Genomic DNA, 24,242 nt, shown 5'->3' with positions numbered 1-24,242 from the left:
TAGGTTAACACGGCATCAGAGAGACTCAGGAACGGTCAGATTCCAGCATTTACAGGGCGCATTTACGATAAACAAGTTATCTGGGCAGAGCACAAATGCACGTGACTTACCAACCTTGATTTTAGTGAGTTACTCATATCCTGCGTGCAGTCAAGTAAGAGTCTATATTTAAAAGCTGCTGGGTCCAACATTAATTGAACTGAGTGCCTAAGATACCAGCGATGTAGTAGAAGAGACTTTGAGGCTGTAGAAATCTATAGAAAAAAATAATTTCTCTGTCAGATCAAGAAGAGGAGAGAAGCTGTGGGTGGAATTAATTCTGTAACCATTTATTTTCATAAAATTTTAATAGTTGGAAATAACATAGTTCAAGAATGGAAATATTCCATATAAAAGAACATTAAGGCTGTTCATACACACAGGAGTTCGCACAACAAATAAGAGGTGATGTAGCGTGCAATTACCAGATTTAGGGGTGTGGCAGTGACAAGCTGTTTTACCTTTGTTCAGATTAAAGCAGCTGTAGTATATAACCAAGAGGGACAATGAGGGATCGAGTGAATAAGCTGAGCCACTCACTTCCCTGCAAGCTGTGATAAATGCATTTATTGCTAAGCTTGTGGCAACATTATGCTCCTACTTTTCCAAATGGACAAATTATACATCCTGTGAGTGAAGAGCAAGCCTCTCTTTATACTGCAGCTTTCTAGCACTCCAGTGAGCTTTGTCAACAGCAGCAGTTTATAATACATACAGGCATTAACGCGGGATTTGTATGCCCATATTCCAGATACTTTCACGTAAAAACCAAATAAGAATAGATAAGGAAGGAAGGACATGTGCCCACAATGATTTGTAACTACAGAGGAAAAGGACAGATTTCAGGCAACATGATGATTCTGTACAAAAAGTTCAATGAAAGGATCAGTTGTCTGGTTTCAATGGAGTTCTCCTCTGGGACCGTCTCAGAGGGACACGTTGGCTGCTTTTTTTCCTTGCTGGGGATTCTATTTTCCACTCCCGTGGCAGGGATGGGCTAGAAGAATGAAGCAGAATGACCATTTATTTGAAAGCACTTCACCAGTCTTCCTCACTGTGATTACTCTTTCAGACCTGCGCTGAACTTACAGTTTCTCTGGTGATGTCAAACAGATAACATCTCTTGCCTTGTCCTCATCCTCTTTATTCTCTGCAAATAACGCATATATTTTCATATTTTAAAAAAAATGCCACAGATTTGATCATCTGGGGGTTTTTCCCCCCTCAAGTTAGAATTACAAAAATAACTTGCCTGGAGCTGAACCGGGTGTCTGCGTCAAGCTGATGTAACTGACCCCAGCACCAAAAGTCAAGTCATTAATGCTCTCTGAAAGAAAAAGCACATATTAGCAGTCAGCTTGTGACATAGCCAGAGGGCAAGGCATGCTGTAGTAGAACACTTAAGTGTCACACAGTAAGTAAATCCAGTTAATTACAAGCACATACACATCTCTCTTTTCCAGGCCAGTACATCTCAGTGTCTCCTGTCCAGCCTCAAAATTACGTGCTGAATCTGATGGCCCGTCTGTGCACATCAGCTTCATGCTCCAGACTTACAGCCTTCCTCATATGTGCCAGAAATTAATCTAAATATGGGACCTCCTTGTCCCTACCTAGGGAGGGCCACACCTTCCACCGAAGCTTTGCCATCATTCACAGCGACATGTTAGATTCAGACCATTGCTTTGCCTAGACAAGGCGGAACGTGGGACCCCTGAAGACTGACAAAGAACCCGAACAGCCCTTCCGTAAGGAACTGCCTGCAGCCAGAAAAGAGGAGCCACTTGACAAGCAGGCTAGGTAGAATTTAGCTTGCCTGAATAGGCCGTAGTTGTCAGCTGTCTCTCTTCCTGTCATTTATCTCAGGAGAGATGTCACAATATTCAGATTTTACTTTATTCAATGCTCTGTTTTATGCTGATGTTTCCCAGAATCTTTCACAAGGAATTAAGGTAGAAAGCACTTTATAGGGCAGGAGTTGGAAACTCTGCTAAAAGGACTTCTCCCTACAGACTAACCGGGTTTGCTCTTTAACTACTTTCCTGTCCTGAAAGGGAATCACTGAAGCTTGTATAGTGGAAATCCAACTTGATCTACCTATCTATCTGCCTTAGTTGGCCTCTGCATCTCTCAAGACTGACCTGCAAGCATCCTGACTTTGTGCAGCGTGTGCTGTAACAAGATATCTTGGTTAACAAGAAGTTTATGTGAAAGGAAGGAAGGGAGGAAGGAAATGGTAGAGGACTGTCATCAAGTAGGGCTTCCCATGGAATCGAAGGTGGTATCTCCACAATACGTATTTATGTACCCGAGTGAAGCAATCTATGCTCGCCCAGACCCCCGAGCCAGTCTCAGAGTAACGAGCAGGAGTTGAAGAGGAGACCCAAAGACAGCAGGGGAGAGAGTGACAGAACAGTCGAATAAGGCAAATTAAAAGAGAGACAGCTGTTCTTAACGTCTCAAGTACAAAATGGTTTACACAGAACTGCATCTCCAATAGTTTTACGATGATATACCAGTAAAATAAGAGTGTTTTGATTGTCTATCAGCCTTCAAGACCCAGCGCCACCATGCAGATGGCTCAACACACGCTAACTGAAGCGATGATACTGCTCTGTACAGTTTGTCTCCCTGCTGAAGGACACATGCTGCCTTGAAGCAAAGTAGGAATTCAGCCCTAGTACCACTGCAGATTAACATTCTTCCTCCTTTTTTACCATATGGTGCTTAAGAGAAACAGCCGTGCAAGCTTCCAGACAGAGATATGGCGCTTAAAGATTTCTGCTCTCTAAAAACATGCCCCCAAATTTTTTTGCACAAAGATCATTGCTTGTTGCTCAGGCAGCAAAGAGAAACATGGAGGCAGACAAATCTAGCCAAACAGCAGAGCATACAGGGAAAAGAAGGGTCAGATTTTCCAGTGGATGCACATCACTGCTGCTGGTTTGCTCCTGCCTGCTCGCGATGTCAGGTACTTGCAGACTGCCGCAGAGCCGCCTGCCTTATTGGCTACGTGTCGTTTGCTCTCCTGTGTGCGTGCAGGTCAGGTGTTTGCACACACATAGGCAGATAGTGCAGCCAGACACCTGTGCTTCTGGAACATCCACCCCTCCCCGCAGCAATTCACAACTGCCTAATGAGAGATGACCTGTCAGACCCTCGCCTGTACTCCCAGCTTAACTGGAGCTCTCTCATGAGGGTGTTCATCACACTCACAATTCACACTACAACGGAGATGCCCTAAAGGAGTTCAGCAGCGAATTAACAGAAACGAAGGGGACCTACTGCTGGAGCTCAGCTCCGTTTGTGCTTCACTCTAACTGCCTCTCGTGCTTGCAGAAAGCGACACTGCAGAGTGCTGTGGGGCTGTCAGAAAGCATTCCAATAAAACCTAACTTCTGAAGGTCAGGTTTTGCGAGAGGGCAATTCAGCTGCAGTGGACATGAGCGCAGCAGGCTTTCACAATTTGTGTATTAGAGATTCCTCTCTGTATTTTTAGTTTAATTTCCACAGCAGAGAAAAAACCCAAATCATTCCTTCTCCAATGCTCAGTTCAGTTCTTTCTTAGGGTAGAACGTGCACACACACACTCACAAATGACCGTGCAGGTTATTAATCCCACTTGAGCAGACCTCTGTTCTCTTGCAGTTGTCACAGGTCACTATCTGCTCTAGAAGCAGGTCGTAGCTCACCTGAGATCCTTTGTTTGGACAACAGGAACCCCCTGTCTTAGGGCCAAAGGGGGACTGGACCTTGAGTATTTCCCCCCACAGTAGGGCTCTGTAATTCAGCCTAGAAACGCTAAGCTATGCTTCCAGAGTTAAGGAGAGCAAATGTCTCAATGCAACAGAATCTTGCGTGCTTTGGGCAATGCATACTATTAAGAAACCCTGACAACATGCCTCCTCGGCACCCCAGAGCTGATGAAGGAAAAAAGGGCAGTAGCTCTGTTACTTCAGCAGCCTGAAATAAAAGCTCTCCTGCGCTGACTCGTTATTATAATACCCTGTGGATGTAAATGGAGACCATACCAGACTGTGCTTTCCTATGTACATCATTCATCTGAGACCTTCAATTTCAGAACAGTTCTTATTTACTACAGCCAATTAGATAAATATATAATCTATACCTATCAATGACCAGTTTTCTCTGCTCTTTACGGGAGCCATGCATTGCTACCTCTCTCAGAGAATGAGTGCTCAGCCCAATTTGGAACGGGTTTCTTTGGGTCACACTTACTTTCCGGTGTGCTGATTGCACGGCCCACCACAGGAACATTTCCTCCGGCAGACTGTTGATTCAGGCTCTGAAAGGATACTAGAAATAACAAAGAAATAATTAAGAATAGTAATGTATTCACTTAGAGACCTCAAGGGTCTAACAATCAGGCTGCGTCAGCTAAACGTTGTCCAATGCCAGATCAGTTTGCAGCAAGCTTCCTACCTTGCTTGCTGCCAGTTGCGCTTGATGGAAGCGACGCAGCCGATAAACTCCCTCCAACACTCCTGCTGCGTTGCTTGCTTCTGGCTTCCATTGCTTTCCTGGCAGAGTTCAGGATGGCAAGTGTGCTCAAGGATGCTGGCCTATAGGGCAAAAAAGGCGACAGAAACAGTGGTGATTTCCTTCTGCAAGCCCAGATGAGGTACATGTAATGAGGAGAGTCGCATCCCCTCCCAATTCCTTATGATGTTAAACACCAAATGTAATGGAGCACATTATGCTGCAACACTGGTGAGTTACATACCACTAAGGAAGGAGTGGATAAGCAGAGCAATAGCCCTGCAGAATACCATAACCGGTGATATAAACAGAAACCCATACCTGCGACTGAGTATCGGCTCTTTCAGAACATCAGCACTAGGTGTAGAAGGCACAGAGGAAGGACTTGATCTAAACGGCAAGGACTGTCTTCCACGTACAGGAGACTGAGCATTATTATTCCAGCCACCAGAAGGTACAGCTGTCTCCGAAGATGGAGGTCGCTACAGAAAACAGGAGAAAAGATCATATGTCTAACAACAGATACAAGTATAGAAAATCCTAGATACAAGCTGGTTAGACCTACATGCTGTGTGATTAAGAACTGCCCTTTGTGTGATGGACGTAAAGGGGTGCTAGGGAGAAAGAATTTATCGGCCAAAATTTTAACAAGTGAATAGGAAGTTTTGATGGGATACATATGTCCCAGTTTAGAGGTCTATATATAGGTGCTCTTTTAAAGCCAGCAGAGAGAGAAAGGCACTTCCAGGGTAAAAATCATCTCATCTTAAGGTAGGTATCTAGAATAGTTCAGGACAATCGACCCAGGCACATATCTATTTCTTTACATTGACTTTAAAAGAGGATCTGTATCATCAGGAGATATTTAAGTTTCCACTCTATGCGCACCTACAGTCAGACAAAATGAACCCTTCTCTTTGACCTGTTTTCGTCTTTAGCACCCTGGGAACAGAGAGCAATACAACACGTAAGCACAGCAGCCAGTGGCAAATCAGACTTGGAGACTTGGTTTTCCCTTGAAATTGAATTCTTTTTACATTAATTGTTTGCTGCTCCTCTTTGCCTAACGCGTGTTGTTTGCTGTCATTCTAAGTGTATCAAATGGCTCTGAAACCACAGCTTCTGTCAGCACATGCGAAGAAGTATGAGAACATTACATAACCATTCTGTTAGAAGTGCTGTAACAAGGTCCACAGACATACAGAGCCTGGGTGTTATGCCTGCACACATTTTAGCAGAGGACAGAACGTGTACAGAGTTAATGGCACCAACCACCTCTGCCTGCGCTGCCGAGACCTGCTCTTGGTCTGACTCCTTCTCCCTGGCCAGCTGCTCTTCATATTTCTTCATATCGTACTCCAGCTCGGCTGCCAGCTGCTTGTCCACAGCAAAGAAGTCTTTGATTTCATTTCGGTAATCTTGCATCATTTCCTGGAGCAATAAGGAATATTTAAACTCTTTCAGAAATCTCTCCTGACTACTGATTCATGTCTCCATTCAGATCACAGCTGCTTAAGTGCAAAAGGAAATACCAGTTGGTAGAGCAGAGGTGTTTTTAACAGACTAAGAGTTTCGATTCCAATTTGTACTTCAGAACATGAAAAAGCTTTCCAGCATTCAAGCTTTCTGCCCACGTTCCACTGAGGAGGCTCACACGTAACACACTGTGAGATCCTTATCTAAAATCCCTCCACCTCCCACATTATTTAACACAGTGGCAGTGTCACAACATCATATGCCTTCTAAATTTCCTTCTAAGAAGGCTGTTCGTTCCATTACTGGTTGCACATCTAACACATTAACTCAAGAGAGGAAAAAAATAAAAACCCAACAAGAAAACACTTACCCGTAGGTAGTTCATAAGGTCCCTAAGAGCTGGGATTCTCTTCTGCTCCATCAAAGACTTCAGTGACGTGATTACTGGGATGATATTTTCTATGAAGTTCTTCTTCTGAACCTTTATTTGAACAAGGCATGAACAGTTACATGATGCAATAAAGGAGAAGCCATTCTGCGGTTAGATGAATGGCCTCAGTGAGAGGAGTTATCACTCCACGGCAAGGGAATTACCGCAATTAAGCCTGCTCTTAACGCCGCATGCGTGTACACAAGCTTTTAGCCTAAGTGGAGTCTTTTAAGATACATCACTAATTCAATCAGTTCTCACACTGAAGGCAAAGTGCCAGAAGGTGCACCGAAAACCATTGTTATGATCAAACGGTTTACCAGTAAGAGACCTGTGGAACAAAATCAAGCCTAGCATAGTTTCACTGACTTTACAGGAAATGCATTTCTGACCACTCCAACTGACCCCTCAAGTACAAGCACCCTTCACAAATTTAGCCTTTATGTTTTGTTTTTGCAGCGCGCAGTGCTTCCACAGGTGCCTTCAGATCAGAGTGGGCCTACAGACAGAGCCTGAGCCACAGCCTCCTAGCACAGCATGTCAGTGGCATTGCTGTGTTACTTGGATCATTTGTGCACAAGTTTCTCCGTCGCAGAAAGGTCAGATCCTCCCAGCATGGTGGCCAGCCCCCTTCCCACACCAGATCAAGTGCCATTCACCTGCGAGATGAGCTTTTTTTGGGCCACCTGCATGACAGCACTGGCCATCGCCATTTCGTCGTCATCAGGCTGAATGTCTTCATTGGGTTTTGACCTCATAGTTGATAGCTTGATTTCTTTGCAGCTAAGGACTGCAAACGTATCCGAGAGCAGATCACTGGCTTCCAGGTCCAATGGAAGGACCTTATCCACAAAGCATGCTGGAACACACAGGGAGAAATAAGAAGTGTTTTACTGGAAACAGCAGTGCCAGTAAAGACAGGAAGATAACATGGCTGGATCAAGAGCCTAATGGTTTTATACAAGCACCAGATCTTTTCTAAAGACAGACCCTTACCTAGGATGCTGTAGCTGATCCTTGTTGTAATGTTGAACCTCTGCTCGTCTGTAAAGTGGTCTAGCAGGAACTTGTAGATATGCATCCTTTTTTCTTTGTTTTCTTTTCCCTTCAGAGAAAAGAGATTCTTCGCCCTGTGGTAGAGCAAGACATTTTACAAGGGCCGAGTCACATTATGTGAACCGACAGAAGTAATAAGGCTTTAAATCAGCAAGGAATATTTAAATGTCACTTTCAAGACCCATAAACCTGTCAGGATACCACACAGTCCCACAAATTACATGCAGAAGTCCTCCCAGAAGTGTCACAAGGAAGGCAGGACACTCTTCGTGTAACAGTTTCCCTAAGCTGTTTTCACCCTATTGCACACATAATTATGAACTGCCACGAGCACCAGGCAGCCCATCATTTAGCAAAAAGGAGATAGGAGTACGTTTAACTGACCGCACACTCTGGGGGAACCTGTTGTACTTCTCGTGTTTCTCATAGCTATTGAAATGGAAGATGCACTCAATGAAGTATTGGGAGAACACTAGTGGATTCCTCTTCAGTAAGAGGTGCACCAGGCAGAACTCTGCAAACCTGGAAAGGAGGAAGAGGAAGAACTTATCAGGTAGCTTCTAAAAGCCAGTACTGAAATACAGCATAGGGTTCACAAGTTGTAAAGCAGGAGGACGGTTTTCCTCTGCCAAGTCTCCCTCAATACCCCATTTAATCCTTGCCCAGCTCCATCTGGGCTTGAACAAGGTTATCAGCTCATTGACTTTAAGCCTTTTTTTCATCCAGAAAGAGACAGACATTTTCAGCATCCACAATACTACTACATTTTTTTGCCATTGTAAACAGAGACAGAAATAAATTTGAACTTGAATCCAGGCACACCACTTCCGTTATTTGAATAACTGAAGCCCCACTGCGGCTGAGACACTTGGAGTACTCTGCAAAAAGTTATCACCAAAAGTCCTGCAAGAGCTGCAAGTCAATCCCAGATATGATGAACGTGTTTCGGTCAGGATGCAGTCACTGAATGCAGATGCAAAGAAGAAGTGTCCCAAAGAAATAGCACCTTGTTCCTTAGCTAAAGCTTTAGGAATGTCAGTGTTGCAATGCCACCATCTACTGGAAAGACATTTTTATATTAAAAACTCACTGAAGAGAAAAGACAGCGTGAATATGCACTAGTAAGCAACGATAGGTTGATGGCCTCGGAAACACCAATCTTCAGATTGATTGTTCCAGGTAGAAACAAGTAGCAAGGTGTCCAAGCCTCCTCTGCATCCAGCATCCCTGCATGATCTACCATCCTTAGAGAAACCTGCCCGCTCTCATTTCTCACGTAACAGAGCACCCTGAGACTTTGAAACCTACAAAAACCACATAAACATGCACTTAAAGCCAGTGTGCGTAACTTCTCTTACATGTCAAAGTATTACAAAATGTGGTAAAAGGCTTAAAAAGACAAGGCATGCCATGGCAGGAAAAAAAAAAGAATATTTAATCCTAATCCTAAAATGAAACCAGCACTTAAGACAGAGCCTATTAGAGAATCACGAGGAAGATTTCATACAGGCTTGTTTCAAAAAATTCCTTTTTTTCTGGATAAGTGAGAGTCAAAATTAGAGCAGAGCTGCGTGTTTTGACAACAGCCAAGAACACACAGCTTGCTGCTTTGGGACCTTCCAATGGCTTGGAAAGGGGTTCACCACTCCTTTGCTACCACTGCAGACCCTAAAGCGTGAACAACTGTAGAAATGAAGAGGTTAATGGGATGGTCATTGCTCTCTCACTGAAATTTGTCTTCGCATGTGGAAGGTGCAAGACTGAGACTGGTTTTAAGTACATCTCTGGTTTTACATCTGTTTTACAGATGAGTATTTTACCTGGCGATATCTGTATTTGGATCCACCAAGACACTGATAAAATGGAAGAAGAGACAGTCTTTCCATTTCACAAACTCCTCCTGTAAGAAATTGGCAAGACAATAAATTAGCAACCTGGTTCAGGAAAGAGCCTAGCGTGAACTTTCAGACTCTAGTCAGGATAATATCTAATGGAGCCTAGCAGGATGTACATATGTACGTCAGGCAAAGGAGCAAGCTATACAGTTTCACCTGGAGGTACACAAAATAAACCCCACGATGACAATGTTTTGGAGAATGCTTTAAAGAGCATAAATTCCACAGCAGCAAGCATCTAGGTTTACCACAGGTATCAATAAAAAGTAGAAACATGAAAAATCTGTTCTCCCATCCCAAGGCACACATGCTCTTCAACACTGTTCTCAGAGCCAAATGCACTCCAAATCTGCCTTGGTTGGCTTCATATGAACATTGGGAGGGTAAACATTTTGAGCCTCTCAACATTTACATCTTTAGAACAGTAAGCAGAGCCGGTAGGAAAAAAGGTGATGTTATGCTTGTTATATTCATTCATATAGGAGTGACATTGAAGGGAATTCAAAGGAACAAAGAGAAGACAGGAGAAGAGGTAACTATTGACTAAAAATGATCTCATTATCCATCTGTGTTAAGTGTCCTATATATGATCTCTGCCTAGCCAGCAAAAAAACCAAAAGCAGTAACAAAATACATAGTTTAAAGTCTTCTTGATTAAGTGCAGATTAATCAAGGTACAAGCAATATACCCACTGGTCACGTTGCCAGCTGAAGTGGGTTCTCAGGTACGTGCGTAGGACTCTATTTACCTGCAGAAGGTTGGTAAGCAGGATTAGGGTCTGCTTACGGATGAAGGGATTTGGGTCCTTCAGACACAACGAGATGTTGGGAATGTATCTGTCCACCATGGACGTGTAACGGATACAGAGATCACACATAACGATGATAACGTTATTGCGAACAGCCACATCACGTGACACCTCCAGTTCTCGAGCTAGAGCTGCAATGCATTTCTTTGCCAGATCCTCATGCTGTAAACACAATTTACCTGTGAAACAGAGACGAGGCTGCCAGTGCTGTGACTATATTCTTCTTCCTAAGCACCACAGCCCAGCTTACTGCCTCCTTTGAGTCCAATATGATGAGCCAAGAAAGGAATCAGGAAGTAAACAGGGGAATAAACAAGAAACACATGCTGAAACTCGATGAGCAATCCGCACGATCTCTCAAAGAAATGATACTTCAAGGAGTTCTTCCAAACTCCTCTTAGACCTATAGTGTGGGTCTCTCTGCCAAATTCCCTCCCTCACAGAGAACTATTTCTGTGTACAGGGTATTATTCAAAGCAGCTAAAAAGAACAGCCCCAGCTGTCATAGGCATAGCAGGGAGACACCCACCTCTAAAAGTATCACTAAACCGACTTAATATAAAATAGCCTGCATTCTAACAGTACTTCTCCCTAACTGTTTTTCAGCTCTGTACAAAAGTATTAAGCTTCCCAAAGCAGTTAAGGAAAGAATAAGACTGACTGTCTGCAAGAGAAGACACTTGTTCCTAACCACAGAGGTACTGCAAAGCCAGAACTTTCACTTAGCGCTCTCCATAATACCGGAGACATAGTTTGACCAGGCTTCTATCACAAAAACCCTCTTTGTTTGTGCTGAGGAAAACAAGTAACTGCGTGCAGTCATTCTGCTCTAAACTGCACCAAAAGCACCGGGTTTTCTTCCTCCTCTGCTGAGCACCTCACTACATGTAAGACGATCCTTCAGCCAGACAGCAAACAACTTCAAATGCAAGTACAGTACAATTCTGGAGGTCATTGCGAATTACTAATCACTATTAATGAATGCATTAACCACCTTGAGGAGCAGTCACATAGATGGCAGTATTTTTATGGTTTGTGCAACTTGTTACCATGGATAATTGCATTGCTAAAAGCTATGAGCTGAGGCAATTCAAATGTTGAGCACTGTGGCTATCTGTTACAACCGACACAGTTTTTGAGCAGGACTTTAACCAGAAAGGCTGAGAACCAGATAGATGAGGGCACGCTTCTACTGCGGGATGGCACTCACCTAGAGTAATGAACGCATGAGCTCTGATAACTGGAGTCATGGCTGACCCTCTGAACTGGGACAGTGGCTGAGAAGCTGGAATTTCCTCTCCATCTGGAGAATTAGACACTAGAAAAGAACAGGTCAGGAATGAAAACATGCTTTTCTGGTGAACAGTGTTGTCTGTAAATGCAAAACTAAAGGCAGTAAGGAGAGCGCCTCACATTGGTCCTCGTTGACAGAAGCCAGAATGGACTGAATCAAAAGAAAGATGCGTTTCTCCACTTTGGCTGGACACAGCTGTGCAGCCTCACCCAAGATGAAGAGGTGCCTCACCTACAGAGATAAAGCAACACTGCAGTCAAAAGGCAATGGCTGAGCTGCAAATTAACTCAGCAGGAGTCGGTATCATCCTTCTCCAAAAACAACTGAGCATTCCTTCAGTCCTTTCAAGAAGACAGTGGCTAGAGTGCAGAAGATGAAGCTTTGAAACAGAAATGGGGTGTGTGTTTAATACGCTATAACCCCCACACATCTGCTAATAATACTGAAACGCTCCTCAGAGCATTCTATGCGTTTTGCAGACTTACTTCCCAAACAGCTCACCTAAGAAGTATGAGTAGAAAAGCAAAGAAAAAACCAAGTAATTTTATTAAAAACGCATGGAGTATCATATCCTTAATGCAACTGCTGATGTATAAAACTGCTGTATGCTCCCAGGCCCACAAATACCAGATTTCATTACGAGCTTACACACAAAGCACACACATCAGCATTTTCCTAGGTAACACAGTTATTGGCGTGAACTTTAAGGAACGCCAATTCCAACTACGCCTACATCCTTTGACCAACCTGTGAAGGGGAACCAAACTTACCAAGAGATCTTCTTGCAGCTGCTCTGCTCCACCCTCTTTGAGGACTATATTCGAAATATAGCTTTCACAGGTGGATACTAAATCTCCACACACCTGGTTGAGCAGCTCCTGTTCCATAATTAAAGAAAATTAATTTGGCACTTTATTAATTAGAGAAAATGTGGCTGTAATACCTGTCCACACATGAATCCCTGATCTGAAAGTCCTTACATGCTTATAATAATGTAGGTCCCATTGAAATCAATCACACAGTGCCTCAGAACTTTACAGTTCTTCCTCCACATCAAAGGATGTGTGCAAGTGTCAAAACACCTTGGAGAATCTGGCTTCTAACGATCCACAGGCCTGAGTTTACTTCATTATAGAAATCACACAGATTTAAATAAAAGGGATTTAGGCGACTGTTTCATGTATATCCAACACATTTGAGGTTGTCTGTGTGAATTTTTAATTGTTGTTTGGAAAATGCAGTTCCATTCAAATGAAAACACGATGCAAACTCCAAGGGGTGGAGGGGAAACAAAGCAAGCTAATAGTCTACCGGAGGGTAATGAAAATAAAGCATCGTTTCCCTTTTTCTACCATCTAAAACTGGTAACATAAGAAATCAAATACACATATGTATGGCAGCTAGGCTGTTAGAACTGCTGAAGTGACCAATGTACGGGAACATCTGCACTGGGTTGTAAGCCAACACACTGTGATGGCTACAGGGGGCCTGCAAGGGAGGGATACCTGATGGCTACAGGGGGCCTGCAAGGGAGGGATACCTGATGGCTACAGGGAAGCCTGCAAGGGAGGATTTTCTGACTGTCAATTTAAAAAAAAAAAGAAACCATCAAACCACCCTGGCTTCTGAAGCACAGAGAGTGCAGATTTCCATACCATTTACTAAACTTTACTGGGATGGCTATTATAAAATAGCTGTCATCAATATTGAAAGAGAAATATAACACATACACAAAGTGAAATCATTAGCAAGAGACCCCTGCATCGGTTTTAGCTTCTTTATGACTGTGCTCAGGCCGAGATCTCTATTTTACCAGCAAAAGATAGCCTACCTTCTTGCTGCAGGAGCGGAACAAAGCAATGGCATAAAACAAATGGGGACAGAAAAGAGAAATGTGCAAATGATGTGTTATTAACTCCCCCTTTGGTCCCATGAAAGAGGTCTAGAAAATATGTGTCTCTACAGCAGCTCTCATACAGAATAATCAGACCTTATAGTATAAGCCTATAGCTTCAAACCAGACCAAGCCTGAGAAATAGCTGATATCATAAAGGCACAGCAATAGGTCTCCTTTAGCAATTCTGCAAACTTTGACAGAAGGTAAATGCAAGGTATTTCAGGCAGCAGGGCAGGGGGAAATCCTTCTGAAAAAAGAAGATTTCTTACAAGTCCGTTCTTAGCTATAAGAAGCTCTCCAGCACAACTGCAGTAAAGAAGGTAAGAGCTAAGCAGAACAGACTCAGGTTGCTGGAGTCAGATCCTCTTTGTTTAGAGAGATAATAAACCAACAGACTGGAGACAGAAGCTGCCTTCAAGAGACAGTCCTCCTAAGTGTGAAACAAGCTATTTTAAAATATGTATTTTAAGTCACACCTGTGCCTCCTCCGGCACATCTGCATATGCACGGCAGAGCTTCTGCAGAGTATCTACAGCTGGGCTAATCACCTCCAAGGGACACCAAGACTCCCTCAGCCAGCACTTGATATTATCTGAAAATGAGATCACACACACAAAATTAGCATTTTCGAAGCTTATCAACTGCTTATGGAGAAGAAATAACGGTTAAGGTGGGAGGCATGAACACTGCCTTCCCCTCTGCAGTTTCTCAGGGCACTCACCGATCAGCCTCTCACAGGTGCTTTTAGGGATGTGCTTCGCAGCGTGACCCACGACACACAGTATATGTCCTTTAGTATCAGCGCTCACGTTCTGCTGCCTGAAAAATAGTAGAGCAGACAAATTAACATAAACGCTAAAGAACACCACCAAATCACAGTAGAAAAATCCTTTCATCTGGTATATGCATTATTAAGGCAGACCTGTCAAACCAAATGAAAACTCAAAAAGCTTAAGCTAAGAGTGGTTATGGCACAAATCTACGGGCCATTGCTTGCCTCTTAGCTGTAGGACCTAATGCCTGAATTAAGAACTTTGATTTGAGCAGCGGAACAGCAATCTGCCTGTGGAAGGACAGAAAGTGCTCACTTGCTTTGTTCCTCCTCTTCACCCCCCATCTCTTCCCTGCAGAATGGAGGATGGACACGTATACCTGCTCACTTTGTCCCAGGATTCAATGACCTTGGAAAAATCCAGCTTGGGTGAAGAACCTGCCACCTTCGCAAGCACCATCCAAGCTGGTACAGCACGCTCCGTTTCCACATGAGACATGACATTTTTAACGAAAGTGGAGGTGAACTTATTCTGTCTGGACCACAAATGAAAAGCTTTGCTCAAGTAACGGCTATGAGAAAGAAAAGAAAAGAAAAGTAAGTTAAAGGAGGAGTAAACAAAACACTTTAGACACTGGCAGTAAAATCCACAGCCCTGTCCAGGACACACAGGGCAACACAACAGAGCTGCTGTCGCTTGGCATTCCCACTACTCAGAATACGTAGGGACTTCTACTACATATTTTTCTAGTAATATTTTCAGTCTTTCAGTTCATAATCCTGACGCACTACAGACCTGGCATCAAGCATGGACGTAGTGCTCTGTGTCAGTAAGATAGAAGGTCCAACTGATCCCATGACAAATCAAGAAAATATAACTTCAGCGATCTGTAACAAAGGCTTTCTAGTAGTTGTTTAATACCCATAACAGGACAGGCTACAGTACTGCTAAGGCACCATAAAAAAACCTGCTCATTTTTCTATTTAACCCATTACCTACTTCACCTTGAAAAAGTTCTGAGATTTATCAAGCTGCAAGGTACTCTAAGGTCATGAAGAAGAAGGTACCATGACTCTGCAAACTATGTTATAAAATAGCCCAAGTTAGAACATTGACACTGTCACAAATTGGCAAGGCAGCCCAACCAGCATCTCATTTTCTATTTCTGAGCTATTATGCCCTGTTGACTAATAAACATACAGCTGTCTTTAATCAATGTTGTGTCCTTGTCATACTGTGTGTCATCCCATTTCTTCTGCTTCTTCCCACAGCATTCTGCAAAAGGCAGAATAATTCTATTTGTCATAAGACAAGTAACATATTGTGCATCAGAATTAATAAAAGGCTATGTTCTCCTTTCTTTATATATCCTCTCTTATTTCTGTCATCAGAACACCTCCATTTGACTTAAATATTCACGCTGCTATCAACACATCAAGAACAGCATGCAACACTCCTGCATACGAACGCTCAAGTTCAGGGAGAGAGCACAGGTAACAAGAGCAGCAAGTGAAAATAGTCAGCACAAAGGAAAAGCTGCGCTCTTCTCACCTACTGCCAGCTTGTCCAAGCTCTACAGCTCCTCTGCCCCAGGAACTGGGAGAGCAACACAAGCTCCTCACAACACACTAGTTTCCATCTCTAGCAGTAATATGCACTTATACTGACTGTTTCAAGCAGGGAATTCAAATAGCTTAAAAAAAAAAAACCCACCCCAAAATTTTATTTCTTGTCCTTGCTCAATAGACAGCATGTGCATTTAAACGGTATGTAAACTATGATACCTAATGGTCTGTGGCCACACAGTGAATGACAGCGCTGGGAGTATAAACTCATACCCCTGTCTCAGCCCTCTTGGTCAATAGGCAGTTTCCTTCTGTAAAGGAAGAGTTGCCTATTCTAACAGGATTAAAAGTAAAAAAAAAAAAAATTCTAGATTTTGTCCCTGAATGGTACCATAGTAAAGGCAATAAAAACATCCGACGTGTTGGACAAAGGGCTACGGAAAAGCCATCAGAGCCCGCAATGAAGGGAAAAATGCACTTACTTCAGCTCCTGGCTTTCTGAAGTCAAGAGGGTAAGGAGATCCCACGCTAGAGCCTCCTTTCCGTCACCGCTCCTGAATTTATTACAATATTTTATATGTTGCAACAAGAGCTGATCAAGGCAATCCAAGGCCTTTTCTTGGACAGAACTTTCGGCGTCCATCACAACAGGCACCACTCCATTCAACCAGGCCTTCTGCACTAGAACACTGTTGTGCTGAGACTGGGAGAAACACACGTTGTATTAGAAATGTTTTTAAATCATTATAGGATCCTATATGCATGGAAAAGATCAGTAAAGGGCCTAGTAACCTCCTGATTCAGATACTAACTTTGAAAATAAATTTTAATAAACCCCAGCATACTGCTCAGCAAACACTGCAGTGGGGCAGCATATGGGACAAGAGAACTCATATCTCCTTGATGCCACAGGTATTTGATCAGATCTATGATCAAGCTACCTGGTGCTTCTGCTAAAGTACTGTAATACAATTATTTATAGGGTTTCAAAACAAAGTAACAGTATCGCAGTAAAGCTGTACAGCAGATGATTTAACACTAAAAAAAAAAAGCTTGGCTTAATATAAACCCTATGCTCCAAGCCTAAGTTACTAACCCTTTGTGAATAAATAGAAAAGAAAGAAAAATATTGCAGTGTTATCATCTATACATTACATCTTAGTAAAGTGATTCAGATTTTTTTTTTAACTTGAGAAGGCCAGCAACATAAACATTTTCTCCATGACACACAAATCAACAGCCAGGAAAATAAATGTTTCCAACAGTTGGAAGCATCCTACAGAAATCACAAGTACGTGTAAGAATGAGTCATGACATTCAAGTCAAAAGGTAATAAAAAAAATATTAAAACATAGTCATAAAATGAAATTCACTGAATGAACAACTGACGTGTACCAGATTTGTCTGTTTCCTCCTTCTTTTAACCCACCATTTGCTCACCTCGGGTCTGCATAAGGATTCATGATACTTTTTTTTCTCACCAGAAGGAGCTCTGTTATAGACTGCAAGGCCTGCTTCCGCACGGAAACAGCAGGGTCCCGGCAACGATCCTGAAGAGTGGACAAATCCTCTGCAGTACAAGGGATCATTTTATGCTTCAGGATGTTCATTAAAACCTGGAAGTCAAATACCAGCATAACTTTGTTGGGAATACAGGCCACGCACATTGGGTAGCAAATCAAAAACACAATCTACCCCCTACCAACTCCAACTAGAAATTAATTCATCTCACCGAGAGTGAAACATCACATTAACAATTTATGAGTACTGGGCACAACCAGAGATGTAGAATGAAACAGAAAGCATCTTTACAGTCATTCTGATTATATAACAGCATTTGGATAGAGCGAATGTCACAATTTCCCCTTGAAAATAAGGTGCCTCTTGTATGAAGCATGTCTCTTAGCTGGTAATAAGAAAGAGGGGATTTTTGGGGTTTCTTTGTTTGTTTCAAATCAAAAAGCTTCAAAACGAAACAATTGTAAAGTCTTAACTCAAGAAGCTCAAATCAGTGTGTGAACTGAGGGGGAAGAGTCGGGGGTGAAGAGGACTAAGAGAGGAAGGCAGCCAACAGCAGATGTGTATTTTTTAGAACAACGAAATTTTCATCGAGGCCTACCTCTTTAAAAGCTAATGCCTTCTTTAAAAAAAATGAGCAACGAGCAAAGCAATGCATACCTCAAAAAGGAGCTGGATGTATCCTAATCTCTTTGTTAACAAGGTCAAAGCAAACTAAGCAGCTAATATGCTTCAGTTTATACGGAAGTCGCTTAATTGAAATGCCTATTGACATTTGAAAAGAGCCTCTCTTTCTAAATGACGGAATAAGAGAATGCCAGCAAGAGTACTAGAAAAATTTTCCATCATCACGCTTGCATTATTTACTTATCAGGAACAAGACGTTTTTATGGCCCAGAGGCACTCTTCAGGAATAGCAAGAAGCTACAGGTGGGCAAAGTTACATACAGCTCACTACAGTACTATGGCCTAATTATTAATTTTAACGGCATCCTGGGTAACGGCTGAGCACAGGGAAGCATGCAGAAAACACCGTACCTGGAGAGCAGATTTCCTCACGTTGGTCTTCTCATCCTCAGCTCTCAGTCTCAGCATGGCCATGACTTTTTTTCCTGCCCAAAGCCACGATAAAAAGAATTACGCATACCACTGTTTAGCAGCACCAACACACTGAACACTCTGCAGCAGCAAGGTAGAATCCAGCTCTGAACTCAACCGAGCAACAATATGTTGTCCGAGACTTTCAGAGGGCAAGAACAAAGCACAATATAAAAAACCAACAAAATAATTCACAAGGTATACCATCAGAGGGGAAAAAAAAAAACACCAATCCAACCATTTTTCCAAGTTCTTTCATTTGAAAATATATCTTAGGACATACCGCAAAAGAGAGGTACCACATCATTTGATACATGCGGCAAAACAAAACAAAACAAGAATCTGTGATTTCTGACCTATTTATTTTTCTACATAAAAGGTGTTAGGCTTTAGGCTACCTTCACAGTTTGAAAGCTCATCAGGTGAATCACGCCCAGTTCTAACAAAAGTCTGTAGCGCAGGTAACCCTGCCGTCTGTGGGAAAAGCACGTCGAGGGCAGCGCGCAGACAAATGGATCCAACGCAGACCCAAATCCATTAACAGACTTGTATACCGAGAGCTTAAAATGCCTACGACCTTTCTGCGAGTTATGCCTCAGAGCTCTGCTCAGTCCTACGTATTAATATATGAACTGCTGTGTTTTATAGAGGAGGAATTACTCCATATATGAGCTGCCTGAATTCCTTGAGGATGCAGAATGGCAGCTGCAAAGAAGAACCCAAGAGTCTACAAGGAAACCAGAACACGTCTCCCCTCCCTGACTGTCATGTTAGGCCTTATGTTTTACTTCTCATAGTCATGTTCATACTCACTGCTGCATGTCTCAGGAAAAATACTTAATCGGGATGATAGTTCGTTAAATGACACAAGCTGAACACACAGAGCCACAATCAATTATTTCTCACCTTTTGAATCATTCAAATGGACTATGGACAAGCTGGCAATACTGATTTCGAGCATTTCACTGTTGCTTTTAAGATTTCTAATTATTGCCGTTTGTTAGATTTCTTACAGCATTAAGTAAGATTTCCCAAACATATGCCAAATTCAGAGACCTGTTACTTAGAGCGATTCATGTGGAGATCCACTCTGTTGCCATTAAGAAACAGGATTAGTCACAGGGAACTAATCAAAAGGCGTTTGAAAATAAATTTTTACCGAAGGAAGCAAAGGGACTTTGATCTGTGCTTTCTTAATGGGCAGCGAACTGCTATCGCATCTTCCTCCTGAGAACAGCTCGACAGAAGCACAGAACCTTCTTAGTGCAAGATTTTGCCATTAAAATAGTCCAGCTCTTGTGAAGGTGACCAAATCCGCTAAAATAATCACTTTGCCGATTGACATAGATTTTACTCACAGTGACATAGAAAAGGAGGGGGGAAAAAAAACCAACGCCAAAGCAACCAAAACCACCAATCAAACAAAAAATCGAGTTCTAAAGGGCTGAGAAATATCAAGGGAACATAACGTTTGTATACTGTTGGTAACTGCAGTGCACACTTCACCCTGCAGATTATCCCTACCCTTCTTATCTTTGCCCTTGTGCATTTAGCACGTTCTGACTATCCTTGGCTAAGATTTATCTTGCTTCTAAAACATGAGCTGTTTGGTCTTCATAGAAGTGCAAAATTAGCACAGGCATAAGCCAAACAGAAGCGTGTGCCAGGCAGCTTTACTAATGCACCTTGACTGACTTGGAGAGCCCTGCATTTCAGCTATCCTCTTGAGCTCCAGACAGTCCTTTTTCATCCAATCCTTTTCTTAATTTGTTTTGCCAAGTGCCAAGTGTATGCTCAGCTGGGTATCAGATACAAAACCAGACATCCTCCGCCACCAGGAGTCTGCAACTAAACAGGGAATACACAATACCTTGAGTGGCCTGGAGGACGTTTCTATCTGAGAAAGAAGATTAACAAAATTTATCAGCGAAACGTTTTAAAAAGGAAGCTTTCAATGGAGAAGACTGAAGCCTGGCTCATGAAGATAGGGAGAGAGATCCCATGTGAAGAGCAGCATGAGACGTGTAACAAAGACACAAACGCAGGAGGTGAACTAAGCGGCGACTTGAATTGTCAGCAGTTCAAGAGGCGTGAGCAGCAAGAACTGAGAGCAAAGATACTGGCAGAGGCCTAAAGGTTAAGAAGAAACGCTTTTACCTGGAAGAGGAAAAGAAAGGAAGAGATTCAAAGGAGGAACATTGTGGCCACAAAAGCCAGCTTAGATGCTGATTTCATGCTATCAACAAATTGGACCTAGCTGCTTGCCATTCTGCGTATCGGTCTATTTAACCTCACACTTTGCTTTCAACTCCAGCCAATACTTGATGCTGCAGAGAAGTGAATTTGTCCCTACATAACAGCGCTAGCCAACGGTGCTGTGTTTTATGTAGGAAAAATATATTAGTTCTTTGTGCACTGGAGCAAGGGATTTAATTACCCTTAAATTTATGGAGTTACAAGTATTATACGCCACATCAATTACCATCCTTTTCGGAAAGAATAAATTCCCTGCTTTTCAACAAGTGTCGCCACCACGTTACTACAAATGAACATCAGTATTTCAAGATTAAATGCATTTTTCAGACTTGAGTGGAAATAGTATTTCTTTATGGCTGGCACTTCCGCCCCCTTCCTCAACTTTAAGTGTTTTTTTAACAGCTCGACAGAAAGCTCTCTCCACTTCCTTTGAAAAATGGACAAGGAATACACTTCCAAAAGTCTAATTTCAATTAAGGTTTGGAAAAGTTATCTGAAAAGGCTAGTATAATTTCAACGTACCATCATGCACAGCAGTATCGCTGCTGTCCGTCAACTCAATAGTTCTGAATGTCGATAGGGTCTTCAGTGGGTGGTTGGACACAGCTGAAAGAAAAGTTAAAAGTTTAAGAATAAAAAAGGCATACGTTCAACCAGCAAGATGGTTCATGGTGAAACAGAGAGCCTCATGCATGCCCTACGCTTTACAGATACGCATATTTTTAGAAAATGGTATGCCAAGAAAAGCCCAAGACTTACTACAAGAGAATGACTCTATACCTTCTGCGCTGACTGTCAGACTCGCAGTGTTGGTGTTTGCTTCCAAGACTGTATGGCCAAAGGCTGCCAAAAAGAAATAAAAAAAGAAATTAAATGAAGTGTTTTAATTCCAGATATTCTGTCATTCCACATTTTTTTCAGGCAAGTAATCTTGCAACTGTAGGATGCTATGTGCACACTTCTGAATTGTGCCATCTGGCCTTTCCTGCACCTGAGGGAGTTCAGAATGCCAATCACGAACAAAACAACTTAGCAGAAGCAAAAGGCAGCTCAAGATTTAATCAACTGTCAGGCAAGAATGAACTTTTTTTTTTTAATGAGCAATTTCAGTTGCCTGTAAATATCCTTCAAAGGTATCTGATGCAGGAATCTATTTAGGACCGATATACGAAAATAAATCCGTTCCAAGTATAAGGCTTCGTGAGTAGCAAGACTCATCCATCGCTTCTCATCATGACACAATACAAAATGACACTATGTGCAGATTTTCAAGTTCCTGACAACTAGCTCTCCTATGTCCCAGTAATTCTTCCCCAGAACATTCAAGAAATATTTTAACTCTCTAATTTATCCATAATACTTACAGCTTTGTAGTAACTCCTGTATACTCTCCAAGGTAGCCCCAGCTTTCATTTCAAGACAGTGGGCAAAGCTGCTTAAAGCTTTGCTACGGACCACGGGTGCTTTGTCCGAACACCGGCCAAACACCATGACCTGTACTAAAAACTTATGCTTTAGAAACCTCTGACGATCCAGGGACAAGGAGCTGTCCAAGTTCCTCTCCGGCACATCCAACAAAGCTAACGCTACGTCAAGAGCAAACACTCTGTAGGCAACCTGTTTGGAAGAAAAAGCACACCAGGTGCTGTGTTAATGTCAGCAAAGGCACAAGCATTGCCTGCTCAGTTTACTCGCTTCCAGGTACCAGCAATAACAGCAATGCTATTCAGTACTGATACCAGTCCCTTCATCTCCAAAATACTGGTGTATCTGAGCCCAGGGACATCAAGGAGATGTACTTACTTTAGCATTGCATGAGTATTTATAAAGCCAAGCGATAAAGTCAGCAAACTCTATACAAGGGAGTTTATTCAGCAAATTCACCAAGGCCTGTGCAGCATATGTGCGATAGTCAGCCTTATCTGGGACCTGAAAAACAAGGGCAATCGCATGGTATGATGTTCCAATGCTCTGCTCTAGAAGCCAGAATGGCATTTTAGGGCTTAGGATAAATATTCTTTATTTAACAAGGCAATACAGTGACATTCAGCAATGACTGGGAGGACAATCACAGCTTCCTTGGTCTCTACTTCAGCGCTCACCCGCAGTCACACAGCAAATTCCCCAAGGCAAAGGGGGAGCTTAGATTAAATCCAGAGGCAGTATTTCTACATGGCAGCCTTCAGATAGTTAGTTAGGCAAAGAGCTCTCATAATCCCCTTTTCCTCTACCAAAACAGTGGTAAAAGGAACTGCACATTTTGGAAAAGTCAAAAGTAGGATACAACCAGTTGTGAACGAGGGGGGAAGCGTTCACCCTCAGCATTCTCCTAGAGCGTGACACTATTTTTAAGATGCCTGAAAACTCCCAATAAAAATCAACACAAAATGCAATCAGGCTGTCAAGAAATTTGAAAATTATTAAAATCTCTTCATTCCGTAAAAAACATCATTGTGGAATTTCCTAACTATTACAGACACTGCAATGTATCCACACGGGTTCTTCACAGCTTAAGATGCAAGAAAGCTTAGCATACCTTGGTACAGATATGTTGCAGTAGTATCCGAAGAATAGGAAAAGCAACTTCTTTCAGCTCATCTACTACAGAACTGCATGGAAGGAAAAGAAGCAGATTTTAATAAGGCTGGTTTTATAACAGCAAAAACCAAGTCAAAGTCACTCCTTTAGGAATGCATTTTGAAAATCAAGAAAAGTGCACCTTCTGCAATTGCGAGTTTTAGCGCAACTGGATACGGTCAGAGAGCAGACCTACTTACTTTCTGCATTAACCTGGCTTCGCAGGCAGGAAACCTTTCTTCCAATACCATTCTACAAGTAGGACAGTATGAAGAGCCTCCTCATCCTCATTCTACTTAGTATATGTTGCCTGGGGCTCTCTGCACAGACCACATGTTCCAACAACATGGATCCCCACAGTCAGGGAACGATAAACACAGGCAAAACATATCTCTGAGCAGGAGAAAGTAAAGAACTGTGGAGAAGTGAGCTCCATATTAATCTTTTATCTGCTTTACCATGCTTTGTAGTAGACTACAAAACCCGAAAAACTGACCTAAAGCAAAATACAGAAGGTAGGTCCCTTCTGCTCACTGCCGCTTTCCTGTCGAAGAGAACCTTCTTTCCCCTCGCCAGCAAGTTCAGTAAATTCCCACTCCAGACATTTTAATTAAACCTCATTTGCACAAACAACTTCAAAGTCAGTGCCAGTTTGCCTCATCCCTTTATCAACTAAACAGTAAAGCGAAGGCATGCCAGAAGAAAGTGCAGACATACCCAGGAAGGGTAGTGCCAGAGCTCTGTACTTTACCCGATGAATTTTATAGCCTGATTCCTGGCATTCATCACAGCTGATGTGATTGCAAGGACTGAGCATCTGGAACCCGTACCACCTTCCAGCATGAGAATGACGTTGAGGATTCGCTGGAAGACACAACGTAGAATCTGGAAAGAAAAGGTTGTTTTCAGGTTCATTTCAGTAGCAGCTGAAGCCCATGGAGAAGCATTCTGACCAGGTTTATGAAACAATTCTGAGCCAAACAAAGTTAGATCCAGATAAAAGCACCTGTCAAAATGTGACTCCTAGCAGAATAATTCGGAGATGACCCATTAACACAC

The 24,242-nt window shown here is 42.5% G+C and overlaps 1 protein-coding gene across 2 annotated transcripts in view; it reads right to left on the bottom strand.

Moving 5' to 3' along the window:
* Nucleotides 1-308: 308 nt before the first annotated feature.
* Nucleotides 309-24,242, bottom strand: part of NCAPD3 (non-SMC condensin II complex subunit D3) — a 30,335-nt gene continuing 6,401 nt past the window's right edge. The window contains exons 8-35 of one of the 2 annotated variants that reach the window (XM_075116125.1): nucleotides 23,935-24,068; nucleotides 23,143-23,215; nucleotides 22,410-22,535; nucleotides 21,971-22,223; nucleotides 21,387-21,449; nucleotides 21,129-21,212; nucleotides 18,291-18,364; nucleotides 17,216-17,350; nucleotides 16,217-16,437; nucleotides 14,549-14,740; nucleotides 14,118-14,215; nucleotides 13,873-13,988; nucleotides 12,270-12,377; nucleotides 11,619-11,730; nucleotides 11,416-11,523; nucleotides 10,146-10,384; nucleotides 9,322-9,401; nucleotides 7,886-8,023; nucleotides 7,442-7,575; nucleotides 7,105-7,304; nucleotides 6,386-6,496; nucleotides 5,812-5,970; nucleotides 4,861-5,021; nucleotides 4,483-4,622; nucleotides 4,279-4,356; nucleotides 1,292-1,366; nucleotides 1,129-1,189; nucleotides 309-1,036 (exon numbers count right to left, since the gene is read on the bottom strand). In XM_075116125.1, coding sequence (XP_074972226.1) covers nucleotides 925-1,036; nucleotides 1,129-1,189; nucleotides 1,292-1,366; nucleotides 4,279-4,356; nucleotides 4,483-4,622; nucleotides 4,861-5,021; nucleotides 5,812-5,970; nucleotides 6,386-6,496; nucleotides 7,105-7,304; nucleotides 7,442-7,575; nucleotides 7,886-8,023; nucleotides 9,322-9,401; nucleotides 10,146-10,384; nucleotides 11,416-11,523; nucleotides 11,619-11,730; nucleotides 12,270-12,377; nucleotides 13,873-13,988; nucleotides 14,118-14,215; nucleotides 14,549-14,740; nucleotides 16,217-16,437; nucleotides 17,216-17,350; nucleotides 18,291-18,364; nucleotides 21,129-21,212; nucleotides 21,387-21,449; nucleotides 21,971-22,223; nucleotides 22,410-22,535; nucleotides 23,143-23,215; nucleotides 23,935-24,068 — 3,585 coding nt within the window. In that variant the 3' untranslated portion in view covers nucleotides 309-924. The remainder of the gene's footprint in view (nucleotides 1,037-1,128; nucleotides 1,190-1,291; nucleotides 1,367-4,278; nucleotides 4,357-4,482; nucleotides 4,623-4,860; nucleotides 5,022-5,811; nucleotides 5,971-6,385; nucleotides 6,497-7,104; nucleotides 7,305-7,441; nucleotides 7,576-7,885; nucleotides 8,024-9,321; nucleotides 9,402-10,145; nucleotides 10,385-11,415; nucleotides 11,524-11,618; nucleotides 11,731-12,269; nucleotides 12,378-13,872; nucleotides 13,989-14,117; nucleotides 14,216-14,548; nucleotides 14,741-16,216; nucleotides 16,438-17,215; nucleotides 17,351-18,290; nucleotides 18,365-21,128; nucleotides 21,213-21,386; nucleotides 21,450-21,970; nucleotides 22,224-22,409; nucleotides 22,536-23,142; nucleotides 23,216-23,934; nucleotides 24,069-24,242) is intronic. The other variant, XM_075116126.1, reaches the window with a different exon arrangement.

Source organism: Phalacrocorax aristotelis, chromosome 22, assembly GCF_949628215.1.
Source record: "Phalacrocorax aristotelis chromosome 22, bGulAri2.1, whole genome shotgun sequence".
NCBI lineage: Eukaryota > Metazoa > Chordata > Aves > Suliformes > Phalacrocoracidae > Phalacrocorax > Phalacrocorax aristotelis.
This window is presented reverse-complemented; position numbering and strand designations above follow the sequence as displayed.